The sequence below is a fragment of the Carettochelys insculpta genome, chromosome 2 (assembly GCF_033958435.1).
Source record: "Carettochelys insculpta isolate YL-2023 chromosome 2, ASM3395843v1, whole genome shotgun sequence".
In the NCBI taxonomy this organism is placed as follows: domain Eukaryota; kingdom Metazoa; phylum Chordata; order Testudines; family Carettochelyidae; genus Carettochelys; species Carettochelys insculpta.
Genome location: NC_134138.1, coordinates 273,811,836 through 273,824,416, shown reverse-complemented (window position 1 = coordinate 273,824,416; position 12,581 = coordinate 273,811,836). Strand labels below are relative to the sequence as shown.

At 56.1% G+C, this 12,581-nt stretch overlaps 1 protein-coding gene across 3 annotated transcripts; it reads right to left on the bottom strand.

Moving 5' to 3' along the window:
* Positions 1–1,793: 1,793 nt before the first annotated feature.
* Positions 1,794–12,001, bottom strand: LOC142008165 (uncharacterized). 3 transcript variants are annotated; one of them, XM_074985211.1, is made up of 5 exons: positions 11,743–11,764; positions 9,328–9,542; positions 8,527–9,200; positions 4,970–5,173; positions 1,794–3,969 (listed from the first exon to the last, which is right to left on the bottom strand). In XM_074985211.1, the coding sequence occupies exons 3-5, from the start codon at positions 9,059–9,061 to the stop codon at positions 2,930–2,932; spliced, it is 1,779 nt and encodes a 592-aa protein (XP_074841312.1). In that variant the 5' UTR covers positions 9,062–9,200; positions 9,328–9,542; positions 11,743–11,764; the 3' UTR covers positions 1,794–2,929. The 3 variants fall into 3 exon arrangements, with proteins under 3 accessions (XP_074841312.1, XP_074841311.1, XP_074841313.1); XM_074985210.1 differs by lacking the exons at positions 9,328–9,542; positions 11,743–11,764 and adding an exon at positions 11,876–12,001; XM_074985212.1 differs by lacking the exons at positions 9,328–9,542; positions 11,743–11,764 and adding an exon at positions 11,876–12,001 and having other exon boundaries at positions 1,794–3,966.
* Positions 12,002–12,581: the final 580 nt, after the last annotated feature.

Sequence of the window (12,581 nt, the reverse complement as noted above, 5' to 3'; positions counted from 1 at the left end):
CTGAATCTCTGCTGAGCGGCTACCCAAGCACTCACCTTAGCGAATGCGGCTCAGGGTACCATATTTCAAACCCCAGTCCACCTCCTCTCAAGTCCAGAGCAAATGCATTAATTATCTCAGCAGGACACCAAGTAATATACAATCCAACCCCCTGCATCAGCCAGCTGCCTCCTTACCCTGTTGGCTTGTGTACTGGGAACATGCAGCTTGCAGGAGCCAGACTTCTTGTGCTTGCAGTGTGTCAGGAAAAAGGGTTTGCTAAAAAGCACGCAGCCAGTTCCAGCATCGACTTCCCTGCCACTAGGCTGATTTACCCCCAGTGTGCAAACCATGCAAGGAGGGGGCACGGCCCAGGCTTTCTGCTGCTGGCTCAGCTTTCTGCTTCTCAATCCAAAGTGAATGAAACCCACCACCCAGGATGGGAGTCCTTGCAGGAAACATGTCCACAATCTGTTTGCTCAGCTGGATGGGACTCTGGGCTGGCAGGCTCCATGGTTCCCCCTCTGGGCTTAGGAAACAGCTGCAGGCCGTCTCCTTGGTCTGCAGGCTGCCAGACTACCCTAGAGAAATCCACAGGGTGGAGGAGAAGGCCCAGTTCAGCTGAAACTCCACCAGGAGCTGCCCACTGGGTCTCATCTCCAAATGGGAAAATCCAGCCCAGACCTGAGCCCACTTGGGCAGAGCCAGAGAGTCCTGCCTGGCATGCACGGGCTGGCTCAGTTCCTGGCAAGCAGTGACCAAGCCATGGTAGCGAGTGGAGGAAGTACAGAAAACCAAGGTGCTGCCTGAGTGCGAATATACAGCAGGGCCAGGTGCTGCAGGGTAGAGGGGGCAGATCAATGACCCTTCTTAGCATATTAGCCACTAGGGGGCTCAGACTGGGTGGTGAGTCTGACCAGACTGTGCTTGGGTCTTAGACGGCCATCCTGTTCCTGGACACAACCCCAGCTGGTCCCACTCTCACACTGGCTACCAAAGGAGTCAGGCACTGGGCAATGGCTTACTTCATTGTGCCACCCGGCAGGCAGGTGCCCCCACTCCAGTGCGAGTCATACCAAGTGCTGCCGGGGCAAACCCTCACCGGTGTTCCCTGGAAGCTGAGTGCTCGGGTGGCCACCCAGGAGAGATTCAGGTGCCGCCCAGCTGATTATCAGAGCACCCACAGCCAGCAGCCTGTTTCTATTGGTGGTGCACAGCTGCACATGCCTTGGCGCACATAAAATTTATTCTCCCCCGGTTGGAAAAAAAATGGTGGGAACCCTGGTTCTCACTCTGCCTGGCTCAAACCACGCTTCTCTGCACATGGGGACAAGTCAGGTCACACAAGTCTGGCATTGCCTCTTCCGAGCCCTTGATTCATGTCCTGGAGCCACTCTGGCTGCTGGGTTTAATGCCAAGAGATGTGCTGCCTGCCAGCCGGCTGGGGCATGGAAGCCCAGTGTTCAGGGCATTACATAGGCCACAGGCTGTCTGTCCCAGCTGGAGGAGGAACTGATGGAGCTCTGGCTGCTTAGGACCCTGCTGGGAACACAGGCATGTTTTAGAGAAGGGAACTGGCTACTGGAGGCGCAGGATCCAGCAAGTCAATGACTCACCCGCAGCTGAATTCATAGGCCAGGCCATGCACTCAGCCCTGGTCCTCCTGGCCTGAGGAGAGGCTGGGAGAAGCCGACAGTGCAAAGGGGCATTTCGGAGCCTGGGGTGCAGCATCTAAAGGGGCGCTAAATATGGCCCCACGGCCGGAGCCAGCACTGAATCCACACGCAGGCTTGGGCGTCTTTTTTTTTTAAACAGAAGTTTATGGTTATATGCAAATTAGGTCATAAATGATTTGCATAAAATGTTCTCGCAGGACCGCAACTAAGTTTTCCTAATTCCCCTCCCCCTTTGAAAGTAGCAATCCTACTCAGCCTAGCGCACTCGCACACGTGCCCCCTGCTGGCAGGCACATGCCCAGGTGTCTCTCTCTCTCTCTCACACACACACACACACACACACACACACACAGAGACAGAGGAGTGCTGCATGTCTATGCAGCCGACCCCTCAAAGGCCTTGCCTTAAAACAGCACATCCCCAGCTCACACTCAACCCCCTCCAATGCAAACGGAGCCCGCCCCACCCCCAGCCACACCTCCCTGTGCACTAACACTCCTTCCACGCCCACGCCGCCCCAGCCACTCCTGCTTGCACAAGTGCGCTGCTGCATGATTGTCCCTGTGCCCCCACATGCCTGGCTGGGCCGTTGAACACTCCCATGGGCTCCCCTCTAGGGTGTAAAGATGGCCAGGCACTCAAAACCCTCTGACACACGTACACACCCACTGCCACGTCGCTCCTGCACACCCTGCACTCTCACGTGTGCCATCCTAAGCAGAGCTGTGTGCACACACATCCCACACACCTGGACTGGGCACCAGTACCTTCCACTGCTCAGACACCATCTTCTCTCTCTCTCACACACACACACACACACCCCTTGAGACGTATCACACTCACACACATGCCCCGGATACCAGCCCTCCTCTATCCCCTGCCAAACAATCGCAGCCTCCCAGGGCTGCTCCCACTCACATACACACTCGCCTGGCTGCCTCGCTCAGATACGCTGGACGTGTGCACATGTACGATGCAGTACCTGCTTGCACTCAGACATGCGCCACTGTGGCCTTCCCCTGGCCTCACTGTACACAGGCATTGCAGAGTCTCCTGCAAGCTCCAGAAGGCTGCTCTCTCCCTCACACACGCACCTCCAGCACACACTCATCCTGCACGCCCAGCCCCTGCAAGACACACTCCCCCTGCACACTCCCCCCTGCCCTTCCATGCCAGGCACACGCTGCGTGCCCACCCTGTGCGCTCACCCCCAGGCTCCGGGAGGGCTGTCCACACACCATGTCCGTCACTGGGATTGACAGTCCCAGCCACTCCTAGCTATTGGTCAGGAAGAGGCGTCTGTGTTTGGAGGCGGAGCCACGCGGCCGCCCCCTGCGCCGCCCCCGCCCCCGGGCGCCATAGGGGTTCCTGCTGGCAATGGCACTCTCCGCCCAGCCAGTGCTGCCCAGGGGCGGCCCGGCAAAGCTGTCGTCTGCTTTGGGCGGCTGGTCTAAGAGCCCACTGGGCTGCGGCCCCACCTCGGCGGGGGGAGCCTGGCCCTGGCGCGCGCTGGCCCGCTCCTGCCGCAGGTAGCGCAGCTCGTCGCGGATGTCCGTCAGGACGCCCAGCAGGCGGAACTGCAGCTCCCTGTCCCGCGCCCGCTCCTCGCGCTGGGTGGCTCGCTCCTCCTGCCACATGGCCAGCTCCTGGTGGTACAGCTGGTCCCACTGCTCCTCCAGGTCCAACAGGCGGTGGATGTTAGTCCTCCAGCTCTCCCTCCTGCCCTCCCGCAGCCAGGAGCAGCCCAGGCCCCGGGGCGGTGGCTGCACTGGGGCTGGAGGCTGGTCCTCCTGAGGCGAGGCGGAGGAGGGCAGGGACTCCTCGGTGAGCGCGCCGTGCAGCGGCGAACGGGCCTGCTGCTGCTGCTGCTGCTGCTGCTGCTCGTCCCTTTGCTGCTGCTTGTCCCACGTGGGCCCTATCAGTACTCTGGGCAAAGAGGCCACCTCAGCGCCCTGGCTGCCCTCCTCCTCTTCCGGCTGGGAGCCGTCAAGCACCCTGCCCAAGGAGGGGATGTCGGAGACCCCTTCGTGGGCCCAGTCTGCGTGCGCATCCACGTGATTGAGCGCATCCTCCGGCAGCGAGCTCACGGAGCCCTGCGAATTGCACCGGCGGATGAGCATGGCCTGCCGGGACGCCTTGGCGCTTTCCTCCGCCGACAGCTGGGGCTCGGGGCCCGGAGGAAGGCACCCGTCCATCTCCGGCCCTTCCCGCTCTTCCTCCTCCGACATGGAGGCGTAGGAGACCAGGGACTCATTTCTCAGGGACGGGGACATGGTCGACATCTCTGGAGTCCGCAGCTCTGGCCCCGACTCTGCTGGAACAGAAGAGAAACCAGCAGATAAGCCCGTCGGTTCCACTGCCTTCGGTATCATGCACCGGATTTCCGTGCAAACCACCTTCCCTGGGACTGCCTCAGGACCTGGCAGGGGTGCACTGGGCTGGTCTGACCCAATGGGAACGCCCTGTTTCCTTTCCTGACCATGGCCAGAACCAGCTACTTCAATGGCTGATGTAAGAACCCTGGGGTAGCAGATACGGGATCATCTGGGCCCCCATGGGAGTCTCCCCGTAACCCCCATTACATTGACACTGTCTTAAGCCCTGAACCAGGAAGTTATTACATCCCTTCCAGCACCTGTTTGAGGATTTTCTTGGGTAACAGCAGGTATTTCTGTCAACCACACAAATGTCCAGCCTCTGTTGGAAGCCTGACAATACCTTGCGGCAGTGAGTTCCGCAGGGTACTCACTTGCAGCAGAAAGAGGGTTTATGGCTTTAGATCATTTGGGAGTTTCCTGCCTTTTGTTTCACTGACTCTCTCCTTGCTCTTGTGTTAGGAGACATGGAGACTAGAGGGCAACACTGGAAGAGTCACCCACAGTTTGGGCATTGTAAATACCCACGTTTTTGCCCCTCAACTAACCCTGAGGCTGCTTGAGGACAACGGTGGGGCTATGTCCTTGCAGAGCCTTTCTCTAGGAGGGCGTGGAGGTCGCAGATGGGACGTAGGGGCCCTTCTCCATTCCTGGTGTACCTTTCCCGGGGTTGACCAAGGGACACACTTGGCTCAGGCTCTCGGAGTTACAATCACAACCATTTTTAACAACAAACGTATCCACTCCTTGGCCATCTGCAGCATCCCCACGGCAGTGCCAGCAGGAGACAGTGCTCCCCAGAAAAGCCATTTCCATCGCAGTCATTTCCCCCACACTCTCCTGACCTTTAACAGGCACCAGCAACTCCCCCCACAAGGTAGCAAAGAGGCGTGTGAACCAGGCAGAAAGCTCAAGCATCTCTGTGGCTCTCACCCCTACCTGAGCTGCTCTGCCCCTCGCCTCGGCTGTATTCACAGATCACAGATGGGTCTGGACTCTGGACTGCGAGCCGGGGCACGGCAGAAGCTTCTACGTCGGGCAAAGAGGAGGGCTGCCCGTTGGTGTCTATGTAGATGCTGGGGTGGCTGACTGCAGGCTGGTAGGACATGATGGATTGCTTGGCTGCACCCGGGAAGAACAAGTCTGCAGGACATAAAGACAATTGATGTAAAAGGGGAGAGAGGACCAGTTTATAGGCTTCATGTATCACAGGCTAGCATCCCCCTAGGGAGAGGTCATATAGGACTTCACAGATCCCAAACCCAGAAGGGACTTGGATTCACCTGGTTTGACTTCCTGCACAGCACAGGCCAGCGACTGCCCCAGAAGGATTCCTAGAGCAGACTTGATATAGAAAAACATCCCGTCCGGAGTGAAAATCCTCAGTAACAGGCAGTGTTCCCTGTATGCTGAGCACTTAGGTGGCCACCCAGGAGAGATTCAGATGTTGTCCAGAAGATTAGCAGAGCACCGGCAGCGTGTGTTTCTACTGGTGGTGCAGATCCACACATGCCTTGATGCACAAAAAATTTATTCTGCCCGTGGATGGGAAAAAACTAGAGGGAATGCTGGTGACAGGTAAATTCTTCCGATGATTAATGACTCACCTTTAAAAATGTATGTATTAATTCCAGCCTGAATTTGTCTAGCTTCAACTTCCAGCCACTGGAATTGGGATGGAACCCACAGGTGCATGTAAAAATTACTCCCACCAAAACTACTGAACTCGATCATTTCTGTGGGTTTGCTGAACGGTCCTACAAAATTCTATAGCAGAGATCATGCTCTAGTCAATTCCAGAGGAGGGCCACAAAACAGATGACAAACATGAGAGTTATCTTAGGACAGCCAATAGAATTTTCATTTTGTTTCTATATCAATGGTGCCTCGGACAGGGTGGGCAAGATGTGACCTGGGGACTAGATCCGGACCACCAGGCCTGTGGATCCAACCTCCAGGGACTCTGACACAGCTTCCTGCCAGCCCCAGCTCCAGGCTCTAAGTGACTGGTTGCTCCTTCCATAGAGAGAGAGAGAGAGAGAGTGTGTGTGATGATGATGATGAAAGGGAGTTTGCAGGCTGCCCTAATCATAGCAGCTGCCATTGGCCATTCCCGCCTCGGTAAGTGCCTCCCAGTCACAGCCTGCCCCGGCACCTCACCCTCATCACAGTTCCTGCCCCAGGTCACTACCAAAGACTTCTGCACCTCTCCTGTCCCAGGTCATAACTCCTTTGCAGACCCTGCACCCCCTCTACAACCCTTCTCCAGGCCAGAATCCTCTCCTGTACCCATACCCTTCCTTGACCCTGCACCCCAATCCCCCACCACCTTCTTCACCCAGACTCACACCCCACACCCTCTCCCATGCCCCCAATCCCTGCCAGGCTGAGGGATAGCTCAGTGGTTTGAGCATTGGCTTGCTAAACCCAGGGCTGTGAACTCAAGCCTTGAGGGGGCCATTTAGGAATTTGGGACAAATAGATTTTTAAAAAAAAAGATGGTGCTTGGTCCTGCCAAGAGGGCAGGGGACTGGACTTAATGACCTCCTGAGGTCCCGTCCAGCTCTGTGAGATGCGTATCTCCATTTATTTCTGCACCCAACCTCTGTCCCAGACCCCACACCCTCCTCCATAGAAAAGTGACGCCCTTGACCGCTTACCAAAATCCTGGAGTGCCCCTCTCCCCACCCCATCAAAAATTATTGTCACCCCTGGGCTAGGCCAAGGGCAGCCTGGATTTTCTGCACTATAATTTAAAATGCCAGCTTGTGCTCATATGTTCTCCCTTTCCCAAAAGCTTGTGATCTGATCTGAATTCAGAAGGTGATCAGCACAGGGAATGCAACCTGGGTTTGGCCTCTTATTTACTGTTGGTCTTTTATAAGGTATGAATGGTAACCTGCGCACTCAGGCACCCTGCAGTGGGCCTTAATACAACCAAAGGCTTCAACGTTTTGCCTCTTTGACCTTGGCATATTGAGGAACTCCAGCCTGGTCTCCCTTGTTTTCTGACTGCCCCAGACACTGGGACTAGGAGTGCACTCAGTGTTTCACTGAAAGAGGAGAGAAACAATCTTTAACATTGAGGATTTTTCTCCCAACTGTCTCTCCTGTATTTGAGTTAAATATGTGTAACAAAAAGCAAATAAAACAAAGACCAGGTCTATACTAGACTTTAAAGTTGATTGCAGATACATAATTCTAGTGATGGAAATTGCATAGCTGAAATGGACTTCTCAACAATTGACTTACCTGGCTGTTATCACAGAGAGAGGTCGATGGGAGAGTTTTGCTCATCGACCATCTTTACACCCTGAGATATTGAGGAGTTCAGGGGTCAACTGTTGACCCCAGATAATTGGATTTCACATGTCCCTTTTAGGTGCACAAAACTGAACCCTGGAAGATCGACCCTGACAGGGCCAATCTTCTAGGTAGTGAAGACACCCCTGAAACACTCTGGGGAGGGGAAAAAAAAAATCACTTTTTAAATTAAGCCTCACTGTCTAACTGTAGCACCAATTCAGGGAAGCACTCAAGCACATGCTTAACTTTTAGCGCTTACACTTAAGTGTAACGGAAGTCAATGGAAATTAAGCAGGTGTTTCATTTAACATGGATGGCCTAATGCGCGTTTAAAGTTAGACAAACGCACACGCGCTTTGCTGAATCTCTGCTTTACTACTGCATGATTGGTCTGATCTCACGTTCACCCCAGTTCTTCAGTAGAGCAGAGTCATGCAGGAAAAGAGTGCAGAGAAAGCAGAGTTATATTGCAGAATCCCTCATGTCCCCCTTTTCACCCCTTTTGGATGTGGGGAGAGAAACTTGTCAGCCTGACTCGATACACTTGCGGGCTTGTCGTCACTGAAGAGTTAACTCGGGTGCTGGACACACACAACAGCCCTGAACTTGCACGGGCTGGCTTATCCAACACACAACGCGGGCTAACACTCAACATCCCAGCCCGCACAGCTCCAAGTGATATTCCAGCGTCCTTTCTGCCCGAGACGTGTACACTTGGAAGCGAACGTGTTCCCAGGTGGTGAAAAGGGGGCATAAAACCAGGACTCTTCCCCCTTAAGTCACCCATAAAAGGGATGCAATTGGGACGCGGTATTTAGATTTTCTAAAAAAGTTTTACGAAACCAAAGTGGGTAGGAGTATTTCCTGTATTTTCTTTAAAATGCCAGGGAAGACCATTTCCTTTAGTTTGGCAATTCAATTTTCATTATTTCCCAGCAGCCTCTGCCATTCAGACTTAGCATCACAAGTAAACGTTCGCCATGAGCAAAGTCCCAGAGGCTCAGAGATTTGTTACATTACTGTTAGGTGAGGCCAATGGGTTCAGCGGGTGACAAGAGGATGGATACAGTTGTGCATGAAAAACCCCTTCTCGCTCCATATCTTTTATCCAAAGACCTCCCTTACCCTACCACCACTGGGAGCTCAAGCACATCAGAGCTGGTGTCAGGGAAACTCAAAGCTTAACTCACCTGGGTCAAAGATGATCTCGGGCTCTGAATCATGGCTGGCCTGTAGGAAGGTGGAGGCCACCATCTTCTCCAGGGGTGTGAGTCGGGGTTTGTGCAACGGCCCCCCCGCTCTGTTCATAGGGGGATGTTTCTTGGAGGTGATCTTCTTCTTGACATCCAGGCGAAGGTCTCGCCACTTGTGTTTGAGGTCATCGATGGAGCGCTCGGTGTAACCCAGGAAGTTGACCCGGCTCTGGATCTGGGTCCATAGCTGCTTCCGCCGGACGGGGTGAGCACGGAGGGATTCGGAGCCGTAGAGGGCGCTAAAGTGCCGGACCACGTTCCAGACCAGAGTCTCTGTCTCGTCATTGGAGAAGTTGGCTTTCCTCTTCCGGCCAGATGTGGCCAACCCTTGGGAGGCTGCGGCAGATGTGGAAGGGGCACAGCTGAACCTAGGTCCCCATTCCTCCCGGTCGGCTGAGGAAAAAATTGGGCTCCGGGACCCAGACGGAGCTGAAGATGGAGGAGCAGAAGCCAGAGCAGCTGAGGAATCCATGATGCCCAGGGGAAAAGGGCCTGGAGCCAAGCCGGCTCCGGGACACAAATCCGGACAGATCCGAGTGGTTTGGGAGGATTAAAGAGCCGCTCCAGAGTGCCAGGTGGTAGGGGAGACTCTCATGCCAGCTTGAAAGCACCTGAGAGGGGAGAAAAGCCAAAGGTAAAGATGAACTGTCAAAGTGGGAGAGTTAAAAAGTCCCAGCAAGGCCCATCAGCCTGTAGCTGCCTGGGGATCCTCCGTGGGTGGAGATCCAAAGCTAACACCTGCTTAGTAGGACATGCACTCCAGAAGAGAGACTTGCTGTAGGTGCTAGTCTGCTAACTGCTCAGTTTCCCCCTGTGCAGATGGGGATAATAATGCTCCCTGGAGCATCATGAGGCCCGCATGGTGCACGGATACCATGGAGATGGGATCAGGAAGCACTGGGACAGCCGGACGTCCCACCTGGGCCGACACTGCTCACCAGAGCCCTGCTTTTCTGTGAAAACAGAAACGGTGCATGGGAACATGCTCGTGCCGGTGACATTCTGTTTAAGGGGGAAAACACCTGAAGCCAAATGTGGCTTGAAATGATCTCGAGACCTTAGTCGGGTGGAACACTTGAATGCCTCGTCTCAAGGGGACATTGCCTGGAATTTGTCTGGGTTAGAGACCAGTGGCGTAACCAGAATGGGCCCCAATTTTGGGCGGGTGGGCACTAATTGGGGGAGCAGTATGACAAGAGGCTGAGAAATTTGGCCTTATTTAGTTGGCAGAAGAGAAGGCTGAGAGGCGATTCGATAGCAGCCTTTAACTTCCTGAAAGGGGGCTCTACAGACGATGGAGAGAGGCTGTTCCCAGTGATGGCAGACCAAGGAGCAATGGTCTGAAGTTGCAGAGGGAGAGGTGTAAGTGGGATATTAGGAAAAACTATTTCACCAGGAGGGTGCTGAAGCACTGCAATGCGTTACTGAGACAGGTGGTGGAATCTCCATCCCTAGAAGTTTAAGTCCCAATTTGACATGGTCCTGGCTGGGATGTTTTAGTTGGGGTTGATCCTGCTTTAGGCAGGAGGCTGGACTCCATGACCTCCTGAGGTCCCTTCCAGCCCTAGGATTCTATGAAGGGTTAAGTCCTGGCCCCACTTCCTGACCCCAGTGCAGAGCAGAATGGGGTAAGCCTCAGCCCCGCTCCCCAGCTGGTGGACTGGGACAAATGCTGGTGCACGAGAAAAGCCATGGAGGGCTGTGGGATGGGTCTGGAAGCAAAGTGGGTGGGCCACAGCCACTCAGGGCCACCTCTGGCTACGTGCCTGTGAGAGAGATTTATATTTCAGTGTAGAGATTACTTTTGTGAGTCATTAATTAAAATATAGGCTATAGTGCACTTGCACACACACACAGCCACATTGTGCAGGCACACACAAGCCTGATGACACACACAACCAGAGAATGCACAGACATACTGCGCACACACAAGCCTGATGACACACACAACCAGAGAATGCACAGACATACTGCGCACACACAAGCATGCCTACACACAGAGCAACAGTGCATGTACATATATCATGTACACACACGCATGCTCACTACTCACCACACACATGCAGAGCCCTAGTGTGTGCACGCAAGCATACATGTGTAGCTGCCCCAATGCAGGCTTAAACCTCAGACCTCTCGAGCTTAGTGCAGGCACTGCTACAGCTTGAGCTAAAGGCGAGCTGCCTCTCAGCTTCGGTTGCAGAGGACACTTATTCTTTCTCTGTGAAGTGGTCTTGGTACCACAACATGGGACAGTGAACCACACCTAGGGGCATGGGTTACACTTGCACACAGAGGCCTAGTGCTCATGCACAAGCATATATAGTGGGTGCACATGCATGCTCACACAGCAACTCACTGTACACAGCAACTGTGCACGCACACAAGCACACACACAGAGCCACAGTGAGCACACACAAGCACACATACTGTGCACACAACTAAAGAAACAGACACACAGAGCCATAGCACTTGAACACATACTATGAACATACACGCTCGAACACACACACAGAGCCACAGTGAGCTCACACAAGCACACATCCTGCAGTTGTGCACAGTAATAAGACACAGAGGTATAGTGCATACACGCATGCTGTGAACGCATACACGCTTGCTCGCTCTCTCACACACACATGCACACACACTCAGAGGCCCAGAGAGCGCACACAAGCACGCCTATGGTGCACACAACTGCACGCTCACAGACTCACAATGCGCGCGCACGGAGCGCCGGTACGCGCCCGAACACGCTTGCACATGCCCGTGCGCGCACATGCCCGCTCACTATGCGCACACAGCCAGCGTGTGCGCGCGCACAAGCACCCTTGCGCGCGCAGGCCCTGGGCGCGCGCGCACACACACACACACACACACGCTCCCCCCCAGCTCCGCATTTTCTGCATTCCACCGCCGCTGCGGCGCGAAGCTGCTCTCCCCGCCCCCCCCGCGCCGAGGTCTCCCGCGGGCGCAGGCGGGCGGCGGGTCTGGCCGAGCAGGCGCCTTTTGTTCGCTCCGCTCTGCGCGGGGCCCGGCTCAGCCCAGGGGCCCGCCCGCCCGCCACCGCGCGGACAATGGGCGCCCGGCCCAAGCCGCCTCCCCGCGCCCGGCCCGGCCTCAGCGGAGCCCGGCAAAGCCCCGCGGGGCGAGCCCGACCGGCGGCTCCAGCTGGGGCCGGGAAGGGCCCAGGGTCCCGCCGCCGCTAGTGGCTCAGGAGCGGGGCCCGCCCGCCCGCCGGCTCCGGGGGCCGCCGCCGCCCGCCGCCCGGCCCCGCTGCAGCCGCGCCCACCTGAGCGGCGCGCCCGGCGGCCGCGCTCGGCCCCCTCCGCCGCAGGCTGCGCTCCCCGCGCGGCGCTGGCCGCTCCGCCTGCTGGGGCTAATGGCTCCCGCCTCGGAGGAACTCGCCTTCATTTCCTCCGCTGCCTGCGAGTGGCTCGGCGAGCCGCCGGCGAGCCTGCTGCTGCCCTCTGCCGGCTCCCGCCTCGCGGAGGCTCGGCCGCCGAGGGGGCGGAGAGGTCAGCGGCGGCCCGGCCCGGCCCCAGTGCCGCCGTCGCCCCTCGCCTCCCGCTGGGTTGCGGCGCAGCCTCTGGTGGAGCAGGTGGAAAGCAGCCCTGGGGGCTCTGCTACAGCCTGCCCGTGTCCCCTTGGTCAAATCCCTTAGCTTCAGCGCCCCAGCAACTCGCCTGCCTCCCGGGGTAAGTTGTGGGGTGAGCCCCTGCCTCCCCCAGGAAAAAGGGGAGCAAACTTTTTAGCGCAGGTCCCTCTTTTCCTCCCTGCAGTTAGCAGCCCCCTCCCTCCCCAACCCCTCTAATGTAATCAGACCCAGGGCAGTTTTGGTTATGGTCACACACAGAGACGTGCACACCCGTTTGGCCTGCGTAAGAAAATGAGTCTGTAGAACGTAAAAGCGTCATTAATGGGTACAGAAATGTGAATGCAGACACAAAAGCAGGAACATATTTCAACATTTTTAGTGAGCTGGCTGAGCCTGAGAC